The following is a 13,939-nucleotide window of genomic DNA, read 5'->3' as shown; positions in this document are numbered from 1 at the left end:
ATTTTCTCTATATGATCTTGAGTAAAGTAATTTTGAAGAAGATCCAAATTCCAGCTTTGAATATGAATATTAATTAATTCAGTGACTTTCATGTAGTATGGATATTCTTCATAGTTAGAGAAATTTTGTTGCACTTGTGTTGTTGTGTATCCTTCAATCCAATTATCTCTGAAAGCATAAACTGTCTTCCCATTCCCAATCTGCCAAATATGAAATTGTTTCACCCAATTCATTCCAGTGCTTATACTTCTCCAAATATCATTCCCTTTATTTGAAACATCTTCTTGAAGAATATCTTCATTTTTAAAATGTTTAGCTTTAAGAACTTCCACCCATTCTTGTTCTTTTCTTGTATCATCCTCGAAGCCAGTTTTGTAACCATTGCTTCATTGAAAACTTGCAGATTTTTAAAACCCATCCCTCCCCATCTTTTTGGTATATTCACACTCTCCCAAGATTTTAAGAATCCTCCTTTTCCTTGTTTTCTATTCCACCAATATCTTCTCTGCATTGCTTCAAGATCATTTATGTTTTTCTTAGGTAACATGAAGCAGCTCATCTGAAATTGAGCCATAGAGTTTGTAACAACTTGGATTTGTGTGCTTCTTCCAGCTTGATTTGTGAAACCAGCTTTCCACTGAATCAGTCTTCTCTGCATTTTCTCCTTTATGCTTTTGAAAGAGTTGGATTTCTTCCTTTCTATGAATAGATTTATTCCCAAATATTTTTCTTCCAAGGGCATAACATTTATATTCATAGTATTGCAGATTTGTTGCTTTATTTCATCCTCAATCCTTTTATTAAAATGTATGCTTGATTTGCTGAGATTCACCATTTGACCAGAGGCTTTGCAGAACTTGTTGATGATATCCTTAAGATTATTTATGGAGCTCATTTTGGCAGAGGAGAATAGAATGCAGTCATCTGAAAAGAACAAGTGAGATATTGAAGGACTTCCTTTAGCAGGATATATTAGAGTAATGTCTTTGATATCCACTGAAGCTTGGATCATTATGCTTAGACCTTCCATGCAAGTGATGAAGATATATGGAGATAGGATGTCACCCTGTCTTAATCCTCTTGTAGGATGAATAGTTTCAATTGGAGAACCATTGAGAAGAATTGATATGCTTGTTGTAGATGCATTGATTGACCAATTGACACCATTTCTCAGAGAAGCTTAGTCTTCTGAAGATGTTAATGATGAAATTCCACTCCATTCTGTCAAAAGCCTTTGACATATCCAGCTTTATTGCAACAACTCCATTGCTATGTTTTGTGGTTTTCATGTATTGAACTACTTCATGAGCAATGACAGTGTTGTCTATGATATTTCTTCCTGGAACATATGTTGCTTGCCAAGGGGAGATGATTTTGTGAAGCATGGGTTTCAATCTGTTTGTCATGATCTTAGATATAATTTTATAAGATATGTTGCATAGACTTATTGTTCTGAAGTCAGAAGGGTTTTGAACACAGTTGTTTTTTGGTATGAGGGTTTGAAAAGTATGATTGAGCTCTTTTAGCAGTTTACCATACTTGAAGAATTCCTGCACCATTTTTATAACATCTCCTCCCACCACTTCCCAATTTTGCTGGTAAAAACCTGCTTGAAAACCATCTGGCCCTGGTGCTGACCAAGCTCTTATTTGGAAGAAATTGCTCTTGATTTCTTGTTCATCTGGGATAGCAGTTAACTCCTTGTTCTCAGCTTCAGTGATACATGGAGTAATGAGATTTAATATTTAATGATCATCCTCAATTAAGTTAGAATTAGCAATCTCTTGGAAGTGTGCTTTGAGGATGACAGCAATTTCTTCTCTAGTTTCTTTCCATTCCCCTTGCTTGTTTTTGAGAGCATCAATTTGGTTGCACCTTCTTCTGTAATTAGCTTGAGCATGAAAACTTTTAGAATTTCTATCTTGAAACTTGATGGGGCTTTCTCTGGACTGTTGGTAAGCTATTCTATTTTTAATTTCATATAGATTCTTCAGCTGTTGTTGGAGCCTTTGATGTTCTTGATTGTCTATAATTTGCTGGTTCAAGCACTGTTGAATTTGTTCTTGAGCCTCCTTCATCTTCCTATCTGTGTCTCCATATTCCTTTATTTTCCACTCTTTGAGTCCTTTCTTGACAGATCTGACCTTGCTGGTGCATTTGAAAGCTTCAGTTCCTTGAGCATTACTACTCCAACTTCTCTTAATCTTTTCCTTACAAGTTTTATTTGTTAACCAGTGTTCATAAAATCTGTAAGGTTTGCTCAGATTTTCAGATTGTGGGTTAGTGATTAGAAGAATTGGAGCATGATCAGAGCCAAAGGGTATGAGATTTTTTAAAGTGGTATTTGGATGAAGGTTCATCCAGTTGGGAAGGAAAACAGCTCTGTCCAGTCTAGTTCTGACTTGATTCAGTTGATCTCTATGGTTTGACCATGTGAAAGGGCATCCTGAGAATGGTATATCCATGAGGCCTAAAGAAGTAATAGTGTTAACAAGTATGGGATGGGATTGAGTAGGGTTAATGGAATATCTTTGTCTTTCATAGATGTATAATGTGGAGTTGAAATCACCCATGATAACCCAAGGCATCTCATATTTCTTCCCATTTCTTGTATGAAGCTCCATTGAACCTGTCTATGATTATTATAAGTGGAACTATATAGACATGTTAGAAACCATTCTTTGTTAGATTCAGGATTAGTAATAATAACATTCACCATAAATTTAGAGCTATGAATAAATTCCAGGTTCATGCCATCTTTCCAAAGTAAAGCTAGACCACCCACTCTAATTCTATCTTCATTGCACCAAACATTGGGATACTTCATTTGTTTCAAGATAAAAGAAGCTTTTTCGATTGTTGACTTGGTTTCAGATAGAAAAATTATGTCTGGGTTGTAATTGAAAATGCAATTTTTTAGATGGTCTCTAGTGAGTTTGTTTCCTAGCCCTTGCATGTTCCAGGCTAAGATTTTCATATTTGGTTGTGTATAGAAGCAACTTTTACTAAAGAATTGAATATTAATCTGAAACTTTAAATAAACATGGTTTAGGAAATTTACCATTGAGTTTCCTTGTCCTGCTGCAGCACCTTGGTTGTTGTTAATATATTTGTCCCAGTCACCTTCTTCTTAAAATTCCATCTGGGGATCATTATGCATTTTCTGCTGACTAGATTCCCCTTCTTCATATCTCTCAGACATCTGGTTGGAGCTAACCCTTGAAGTTTCACCTTCTATAGTTCTTTTGAACCTTATGAAAATTCCACTCCTGCTTCCTAGACCTCTATCTCTCTTGGAAGTATCATTTGAATTCTCATCCACTTGCTCTGGTTCATGGCACAGTGAATGGAAGTATTGTCCATCTTCAGGTCTGACAAACAACACCATATTAACTCTTCTGTTTTTGTTATTCTTCTTTGGAGAGATTCTCGTTGGTGCATCCTCAATGTTCCAATATTCATTCCTTGTCATATCACAAGGAATTCTGTCAAGGAACCTGACAATTTTCTGAGATAAATCTCTCACATCTTTTGCTTTGTCTTTGCACTCATCCTTGTTGTGGTCAATGATGAAGCATGCTGGACAGAGTTGATGTGGCTGCTTCTGGTAATAGTAAGTTATCCACTGAGTGCAATCAGCGGCATTTTGAGACAGGACACCTCTAATGAGTGACTTGGAGATGTCAATTTCAATCAAAGATCCTACATCATTGGAGTCAACTGGCTTAGCATCTTCAGGATCAAGTTCTTTGACTTCTCCTAGCATCTTCCCCATTTCGTTAGCCACAAACACATTCATAAACTTTTCAGGGAGGTCTTTGAAGATGACCCAGAATTGTTGTTTGTCAAAAGCCATATCCCTGAAGTTTTGAGTTGGGTTCCATGGTTTTATGATCCATGGATACCCATCAATACACCAGGGAGCTTCAGAGAGAACCCAGCTCCAGTCTTCCTTGGATCCAAAGGTGAAAGTAAAAATATTTTTACTTTTCTTTCTGAGCTCATAGTTTCCAATATTGTTTCCCCACATCAATGTCAGTTGTTTTTCAACAAAACCTCTGCTCATTATTTCATGGGTAATGACTTTTCGAATAATGCTGGTACCATTTCTCTGGAGAACAAGGCTTGGATCAATTTGAGCAATATTGATGACATGCCTAATGTCTTCCCCCGAATCAATTGAAGCACCATCTAATTGGTTAGCTAGGTTATTAACATCTTCTGAAGCCATGAGTGAGTAGACAAGTAGAAGATTTAAAATGCAAAGGAAGTTGATGATGAGAATCAGTTTGTTATTCATGGAATTTATAAGGGGTTTTAAGATTCTCATCCTTCTACGTGTTTGAATTGGATTGAAACGTGTACAATCGTTCATAATCGTTTTGACAAATTTTATCCAACAAGAAGAGGGAACTGTAATTTCATTCTGATCTGACTTTAATCGAGATGACGGGTTCTTCAAAGTATCCATTGGGACGAGAAAACTCTCTGAACTGGGAAAAACGTCTGCAACAACAACTCCAAGGTCTTAAACAAGACAAGAAAGCTCAAATGGAATCAGAACCTGTAAGCCATAAAGCAAAGTTAAAGAGAAAGTTAAAAGAAGAAGACAGAAGGAGAGGGAATCAAAGTTTTAAATTGAAAAAAAGGTTTTATGGGTAAAGGTGTCCCTTTAATCAACAGCAGGAAGCATTAACTATTCAAACGGTAACTAGATTTCTTTGAAAATTTAACATGCAAACTGATTGAATCACATTAATGGTGAAAAAAATTGGTGAGTTGATCGCCGAGTTGCAGAGCGTGACTCGACCGATTTCTTTAAGCGTGTGAAATTTGGGTTTCCGGTATTTATGTTGAAGTTTTGAGTTTTATACTTGACTACTTGTGCATGAGTAGTCAAACTTTACTTTTTATTTTAACTGGTATCCTAAGAAGTCAGCAGATCGAAGCCACTAAGCCTACTCCCCTGAGCAGACTCAGCCAAACGATAAAGCTATTCACTGAGCCTACTTCCTTGAGCAGACTCAATCCAATAATGAAGTTATAAGTATTTACATAAGAGGAGTATTTCATGACATCTCCAAACTCTTGAGCGGAGACTCGATTCGCTGATCTCCTACTTGAGAGTCATGATCCTGGCCAACTGGGCTAACCATGATGGTTTATCCAAGAGGAGTTACATTATTACAATGTATCATCCTCAACGTCGTTGTATTCGTCATACTCAATGATAAACATCAAAATTATAGATTTACTTAGGGTGTTTTTCCTCGTGCAGAATAGAAGTTAGCTAGAGTAGAGAGAATGTACTTCCACTTATATAAATCTCGGGTACCCTTTGGGTATTAAGAAAACTTTAAACAAATATCTCAAGACTAAGCATGCACAAGATTATCTATTGGTCGTTCCTATTAGCGGGCTTAACCAAAGTATCGGACCATGCCAGTTCAGTTTTGTCCTTTTGTTACCGTCTAGGTATCCTACTTTTTGCATATGGTAGTTTATGCTCCAGTTATAACAGAAAGATGGATATTTTTGTTGATCATGCCTTACATTGTGCCAATGATGTCTTAAATTTCGACACAACCTTCTTGGTGACACACTTGTTGGTGCTTGTTTTCGAGCAGGGATCCCTACGAGAAAAGAAGTATCCTTAGGCCTTCTTTCCGATAATGGAGCAAATTTGAGGCCAGATGATATCCTTGTCTACAACTGGAATAGTGGTAAGGACACTTGTTTTGACGTTGCTGACATTTCACCTTTCACTGGGGGAGGTACTCATGTTTTCATACCGGGTCATGTTATCTTTAATGTTATCACCAAAAAACGCAACAAATACTTGGACAAATACAACGCTCAAGGATATGGTTTTGGTATTTTAGCCTTTTCCACCCTTGGAGAACTTGGAGAGGAAATGATTGCCTTTTTGAAGAGATTGAAGAACTACATCTCTTTTCATGACTTTAGTATAAAAGTAGGCAATTAATTGTTTCATAGTATAGGGCTTGTTATTCAGAAAGAGATTGGGGCCTAGCTTGTTGCAAGGCTCCCAACCAATTACCTTAAAGACCCTATGTGTTAGAGCATAGCTCGGTTGAACCCACCAAACGTTGGTATGTCAAGTTTGGTTGTCATATTTTAGTGAACCAAAACTCATTTAAAGAGAAGCTTGATTATTTACTAGAGTTAACTTCGTATAGGTTAGCTTGAAAGTATTAGGATATGAGACATTACAAGTATTATGTGAAGACTTGAAGAATGTGAAGAAGTAAAGAGCTACAACAACGACATCATCCTTCTACTCGAGGTTAGTAATATTTAGCTTGAATTGTTTCATTCCCTAACGTATCTTTCAAGTCGTGCATATTGAAAACATAACTGCGAAGCTGTGAATGATTATACTCTAGTTAGACATAGTATCAAGGAATACAATACGAAGTATAACGCTTATCTTTTGAACTTCGTATATAAGACATCGACATAATCGTATGAATGCTATTGTGATTATGTATGGGTATGGTGAAGATTTCGTCCTAAGAAACGATGTTTTACATTAGTTTAAAGGAAGTACAATTCATAAACTTGTTTTATGAATCGAAAGGGAAATCGCTAGGCTTATTGGTATTGTTATTTATTGCAAATCTTTGGATTACCAATATGTGAGTTTAGTATAACCGCTCATGACTTGCTTATGTTTTGGTAAAACTATTCACAAAAGGCCTGACTTATGTATTAGTATGACTTTTATTATTGAAACCGATCTTAAGTAATCACCTGAGATGGTATGATCGATTTGTTGTAATTGGTATGAACAACTCTAGACATTGGGTGACCGATCCTAGTAAGAGGTGCAACCGATCACAAAATGGGAATCGATCCTTGTAAGAGGTGCAACAAGTTTTTAGTTATTGGGAACCGATCCTATGAACATGTGCAACACGTTTTTAGTTATTGGGAACTGATCCTATGAACATGTGCAACAAATACAAGTTATATATATATATGTGGGAGCCGATCCTAGTACCTAGTCAAGCAAGTTTTGGTAACTAGCGTGACTACTTCTAGTACCCCACATGGAGGTAGAACGGAAACTTGTTTTGGTAGAACCGTGAATCCAATGATTTGTGATTTGATAGGATAATCAATCACATAGTTCTTGGAAGTCAGATGAACCAATTCTAAACTTGTTTGGAAGTGTGGCAAATCGATTCCAAGATTGTAAATATGAAAAATGATTTACAAAGTAAAGATGTCGACGTACTTTGAACATGTGCAGTAACTCTTATCATTTGTTGTTCAAAGATATTCCTTAATAACTAACGGAGAATCCCGGATCGAAAGAAATTGAGAATCTTTTAATTTCCAGCAATTAAAATGCATATCTTTAGAAAACAAAAATTAGTAATGTGCATTTACTAGTTGGATATTTTCTATTGAGATTTCGGTCATTAATTAGACAGAGCATTTCCAGGAATTAGGAAAACTGATTTGGTGTTTATTGCATATCTTTGAGAATATTCGGTTTTGGAAATTCCTTGTTGTCCAAACTTCCTTGGTCTATAAATATTGAAGTTTGCATTTCAAGCAAACTAATCCTTAGAGCCAGCAAAACTACCTAGTTGTATGGTTACTGGTGGAGCCGCCTATCCGGAGAGGAAAGTAACCTAATTAGGCGAAATCTCTTACGACCGCTCGGTTTAAAGAATTCTTTGGGATTGAGAATCTCTATTAATACCGTTGGTGGGAAACTAGATAATTACAGTTTATTATTAGTTTTCTATCGTTTTGATTGACTAACGGTTGTTGAACTTTGATTGCACCTAGTTTTTTTATGCGTGAGAATCTTCTCTTATGATATAAGATTCACTCAAACTAGATCGAAGTTTCGACGGGGATATTTAGACTGTTTGTAGTTCTAAAGACGTCTTGTGATAACTATTGTTAACAAACTCCGTTTTGTGTGTGGTTGATCACAAGAGATTCAAGTTGATTTTATGCATGTGTTTATTTAAGATCTAAGAAGATTTGAAGACAAAGAAGATATTTGGTTCCATAATCTTTGGTGTGCACAATACTTTTTTCGGCTGGAAAAGGATCCAACTATAATCGGTTTATATTTGTGATAGATTTGATTGATTAGTTGAGTAGATCGGCATCAATACAATTCTTTGTGATTCAAAGTATTGATTGCAAAATCTTGACAATTACTTTGGTAATTGTTATTGGATAGATCTAAGGACCTGACAAAGGAGTTTATTGGGATAAATGGAAGAGCCTTTTGTCAAACTCATATAACTTGGTTGAAAAGAGTTGTTACCGAACAGATTTGTTGTTCCTTTACTGTTTGGAATACGAACCAAAGGAATTGTTCCAAGTGCGTGACTTATTGCAAGTGGGAGGCGCAGGGATACAGACGGAACTAAGTAAACTATAGGTTTAGTTTCTTGGTCTCAACTATACGAAGTTGGTTTATATTTTTTATAGCGGCTTAAACCTGAGAGTATTCAATTATGGACAAGGTCCCTGGGATTTTCTGCATTTGCAGTTTCCTCGTTAACAAAATCTTATTGTGTCTTTTACTTCTCTATTTCCGCAATTATAATTGTTTTATTATAATTAGAAGTAAAATACACAAACTTTAATTCCTATTTACTTGATAGCAATCCTATTGTGTTTGGTTAATTCCGAACCTCTTATCAAGTAAACATACTTCGTTGTTGTATTGTCTCGATCTAGTATCCATGGTCAATCACACAAGTTATCATGTTGTCGTATTGTCTCGATCTCGTATCTATAGACGATCACACGAGTGTGAACCGATTAGTTGTATTGTCTCGACTCAGTCCATACACAATCATTTTCGGAGAAAGGACTTATAGGTGGAAAAGTTTTAGATTGAGGTATATTTGGGTACACTCATCTTTTCACTATGTAAATAATCTTTGATTTTCAAAAACAAAAATATCTCTAAAACTTAATATCTTTCTCTTTTTGGTTTAAATCATAATTATTTTTTATAAAAAGTTACTATTATTTCTTTATTGATGTTCTAATTAAAGACTAAAGGCAAGAAAAAAATGGGAAAAAAACAAAAAAAAAGAAAACTAGCAAAATACTTAGAATTCTGCTTAAATGATGAATTAATGAATGAACTATTGGGTATCCTACGGGTAAATACCCGTCCGGTCCTAAGTTTCTAATGGGTCCACTTTTAGCACCAGGAATTGGACCCGAATGCACCAGGTCCGGTTTCGTTTCTGGGTATTGGGTACCTATTGACAGCCCTACTTTGAATTCAAGCTTAGATAGATAACCTATGATCCGAGTAAACACTTTCTCAGTATAAATGAGATTCTTATTAGGAATTCACGAATTGAAAGTACATTGAAGATTATGCATTATGATCCAGGGTTACGGAACCGTGCACAAAGATGTTTCATGGTGGCTCAGTAGCCTTTGAACCTACAAGCACAAATGGTGTTCAATAACACTCAAGACTAATCCGTGGTCCAAAACCACGATGTGATTTAGTGAATAAATTTTTTTTAGAAGTGTTTATGATAATTATAGCAAAGTCGAACATAAACATATAGAATATCTCTTTACTTCAGTTAATACTGGAACTAAACAAGTTTGCAAACCTCTGACAGATCGTGAAGTCAAGGTACAAGGGTTTGAAAATCTCGAAGTTTGCGAAAGTCATGACACAAGGGTTTTCAAAACGGTTTGCAACATTGGCAGCTTACAAAAGTCAGTTGGTACTTCTTTGCAAATTGGTTTTGCAAACCTACCTGATTTCAGAACCTCAGATGTAAAAGGTTTATGAACCTCTAAAGTATGCGGATTACAGACTGACTTTGGTAAAACATGTGAGTATGTTTATCTAGTGAAAAGTAGATCTTTTTCTCACTTAATCAATTTGAAATATTCTTAATGGCCATATAAAGTATGCCTTATTGCTTAGGAAATTTACAAATAATCAACTTGGTACGAAAATAGTTCTTGAATAACAAATTATTTCAACTAAGATTGTCAGAGATCTAGAACATCCATTGCTTGAATCATATATCGATAGTTTAACCAAGACAAGCTTGAAATCACAAATTCGTCTTGGTAATATTAAATCTACTGAATAGTTCTTGAGTGTATTTATCACCAAGACGGTTTAATCAAACAATCTAGATAGTTTAAGTCCTTACTATTTGAGATAAAAAAAACATGACTTGTCTTGTTGAATTCATATCTTGAAAGATAGATTATAGGTTTCATACTTGTTAGAATCCGGATCCTACTAATTAGGATACGACTAGATTGATCTTGGACATTGAGTTTTGAGATCGTCCAAGTCTACACAATCAGGTACACGGACATTTGGTCTATACATATTGATTGCGGAAAATAAAGAGAAAAACTTTATATACAATCTTCCCCATGGGTCTTTCCTTTGACTACTTTTGATTGTGTTAGGTTTTTCCCATATAGTTTGTCGAATGAAAAAGTTGGTGCTATACTTGGTACCCTCTCCTTTTTGGTATTCATCTAAACCTTACTGTTGATTCATATTTTGTAGGTTTACAACAATTAGGTTGCAAGTAACGGAAAATATTATGATATTAAGATAATGACAACTAAATGCTGGCTAATATGAAAAGAATGGTGTATTAGACTCTTTCAGGGAAACACTAATAGTAACTAGAGTATATCCTTAGGTGTTCAAAGATCTTTACATTTATAGATAACTCTTCTTTTATGGTGTCCAATATTTTACCTCTTGTTAACTATTCTGGATTATTGGCTTGTGAATCTTGGAAATCTCCTGTGGATACTGATCTGAAAAATAATGTGGAATCATCTTGGATTAGTAATAATTCAATTGTTGAATATGGACTAATTATGAGAAACTCTGTAGGAATAGCTCTCAGAGCTTGCTCTGGATATGTCACCGCTAGAGCTACAAAGAAACCGGACCACAACCGATAAACCCGGACCAAAACCGGAGAAGGGGGTACAGGGAATGAAACTAGAATTCAGAACCAGTTATATGGAGGGTAAAAGTACCGGTTCCAATCTTATTTCCGACCGTACATGTATACCAAAAACGGTTGATACAAAAATAATATATCTCTCACTCACCTCCCTAACAAAACCACCAAACGAATATATCTTTGCTTTAATAAAAGGTGTTCTAAAATGGAGAAATTTGAGAACATGAATACGAAAGGAGACCAAGGCGATCAAGAATCCAGAAATCAAATCAAATAAAAAAAGAACTAGAGTGAGAAAATGTGATGTGGATGATCGATGTGTAAGTTCTGTTTTTGTCCGATCTTGTCGGTGATTTTGATAGGATTTATCATTGGGTTTGGAGTATTTAGGAATGTATTTGAGAAATTGAAATACAACGTACAAGTTTCTGATCCAGGGGCTACTTATTATTACTTTTGAAAACCATTCTTGGATAAACAGAGTACCTGTTCATCTCTAGGGATTAGGTTTTTTGTTCACGTTGTAGATTGATTTTTATTGTATCTTTCTAGGGTTTTTATTCTATTAACAGATGTCTTAAAGATTCTTTCTGATTTCATAACTTTTACAATTCTTTCTTAAGGTTCTATTGACTTGTTGATTTATTTAATGTAGAGGATTTTATGTGAATGAATTATGGTGACCAATAATAATACAGTTCTCAGTATATGGGATGAATTAATAGGTAAAAACCTGATGTCAGACTCGTATCAGACCGGTATTATAGGTACATATACATGTACCCAAACATAAAAACGACCATTAGGACTTACAGGTACTCAGTTCTTAAGAAAACCGAACCGCACCGTCCTTTTTGCAGTCCTAGTTGTTAGAGAACTGCTTGGTCGAAATCGCAAGCGTTGCTATCTCAATCTTGTTTGTCAAGTTTAGTTGTCAAAACTATAAGTCTTTATTTTTAGTCTACTTATAGCTAAGTCTCAGATTAGGATAGTAAGTTTAGTTGAGCATTAGACTTCACGGCGTTCATCGATTGAAAATAAAAAACTACTAAGGAGAGCTTGTGGAACTTTATCAACAAAAGGTATGTGGAGACTTGAACTCATCTATCACTCAAAAGTCTATCTACTCTATCTCCTATTAGAGATAAAAGTCGTACAGCTATATGGAATTCGATTATACACATTTGATATTTCGAGTTGAGTTTAACTCGGTTACATATTTCTCGAAATATGTGTTGGTAATATTTCGCTTTAACCAAGTTCATCTTATATTCTTGACGGAAATCAAAAAATGATCATGTGAAAATCGCCCGGTAACATCTTACATGATTTGTGTGAGACAGTCATTTGATGTAAACTCGGAAAGTTTCGTATTGATCATTCGATCACTTGAAAATTTCTTTAAAGCTAATAGTTTGTATGAGACAGCTATTGTCGTCTTCCGAGAATGTTTGAATGATTGAAATGGGAGTTTAGAACAATTAACCATGATTGGATATAGCACAGTATGCGTACTTGTATGCTAAAGTGTTGCATGTTATTCCAAGTCCGGGAACCATAGTATGCATACCCGTATGTGTACTGGTTGGTTAATGAAAGTCTGAGAATATAGTATGCATACCCGTATGCGTACTGGTGTAAGTTCAGTTACGAGAAATTCAACTGAGTTCGGAGGTATGCGTACCCGTTCACATACTGGCGAACCCAAACTTAGTCCGACCACTTAGGTATGTTTACCTGTTTGCATACTTGAGTGGGTTATGTTCTAAAATCGGTTTGTTCATGAAATAATACATTTATATATTAAGGAATGCAATCTTTGAAAACCGTGGCTATAATGTTCATGAATTGATTCAAGTGAATCAAAATCGATTTTGCTTCAATTGTGTCTTGTATACTTATATGAGAATATAAACAATTGAACAACTCTAGAACTAGTTTCATTTGAGTCATTTGAACTAGTTATGGTTAAGATGAATAAGGTTGATATGAAAGTGTTCATATGGCTAACTTCGGTTAATTATTGTTGAGGCAACAAGGTGCACACGTTTAGGTACGGTTACTCACATCTAAAATTAAGTCACTTTTCATTTGTGTGTAACAAGCTAAGTTCGATCTAACGGTTGAAAGATATTAGCTTGAGTTTAATCAGTTTTCATCTAACTGTGAATATTGAATGCTTTGTTACCAAGGTAGCATTGATTGAAAACCCTGATTTGAAGACTATATAAGGGAGAACTCTAGCAACTGAGAAACCTAGTCCCCACACCTCCTTTATGATACGTTGCGACTAGAGTCGATTCTCCTTTAACCTTATGTTTTTCCAAAACCCTATAGGTTAACGACTTGAAGACTTCATTGGGATTGTAAAACCAGACCCAACTATTTTCTCTGTAGTTGCGTGTTCTGATCTTGCTGTTTTTTATCGCATTGGGTACTATCTTCTCTAAGATTTGCTTGAGATTTAATCTCCGATGGGAAAGATAAATAGTAGTCACAAACATCTTCGTCTCATCATTTGTGATTCCACAATATCTTGTTTCGCTAACATACAATTAAGATTATTGTGAGGTGATTGATATTACTAGGTTGTTCTTCAGGAATATAAGTCTGGTATATAAATTGGTTCATGTTCACCTTGATTTATCAAAAGACAGAACAAAAACTCGTAAGTATTTCTGTGGGAGACAGATTTATCTATTCAATAGACTTTTCTGTGTGAGACATATTGGTTTATCAAGTCTTCGACTTTGGGTCGTAACAACTGTTAGTTATGGGTGAGATCATCTAAGGGAATCAAGTGCGCAGAGTCCTGCTGGGATTCATAGGTGTAAGGAACGCGACTGTACCTTGATCAGTGTGAAATTGGTTAGGGCTCAACTACATTCCAGTACGAAGTTAATTTGAAGTAGGCTAGTATCTGTAGCGTCTTAATACAGTGTAGTGTTCAAATA

At 35.4% G+C, this 13,939-nt stretch overlaps 2 protein-coding genes across 2 annotated transcripts; both read right to left on the bottom strand.

Annotated features, from left to right (window-relative positions):
• Positions 1 to 241: 241 nt before the first annotated feature.
• LOC113306166 lies at positions 242 to 1,030 on the bottom strand. Its single transcript, XM_026555137.1, has one exon. The coding sequence runs from the start codon at positions 1,028 to 1,030 to the stop codon at positions 242 to 244; it is 789 nt and encodes a 262-aa protein (XP_026410922.1).
• Positions 1,031 to 1,745: 715 nt separating this feature from the next.
• LOC113306165 lies at positions 1,746 to 2,624 on the bottom strand. The gene has a single exon (XM_026555136.1). It carries the CDS (start codon positions 2,622 to 2,624, stop codon positions 1,746 to 1,748), a length of 879 nt encoding a protein of 292 aa, XP_026410921.1.
• Positions 2,625 to 13,939: the final 11,315 nt, after the last annotated feature.

Source organism: Papaver somniferum, chromosome 8, assembly GCF_003573695.1.
Source record: "Papaver somniferum cultivar HN1 chromosome 8, ASM357369v1, whole genome shotgun sequence".
NCBI classification, from domain to species: domain Eukaryota; kingdom Viridiplantae; phylum Streptophyta; class Magnoliopsida; order Ranunculales; family Papaveraceae; genus Papaver; species Papaver somniferum.
The sequence above is the reverse complement of the archived record's forward strand: the minus strand, read 5'-3'. Positions and strand labels throughout refer to the sequence as shown.

Coding starts and splice junctions, on each gene's coding strand:
- LOC113306166 (XM_026555137.1), bottom strand. CDS start 1,030: ATGGAAGGTCTAAGCATAATGATCCAAGCTTCAGTGGATATCAAAGAC.
- LOC113306165 (XM_026555136.1), bottom strand. CDS start 2,624: ATGGAGCTTCATACAAGAAATGGGAAGAAATATGAGATGCCTTGGGTT.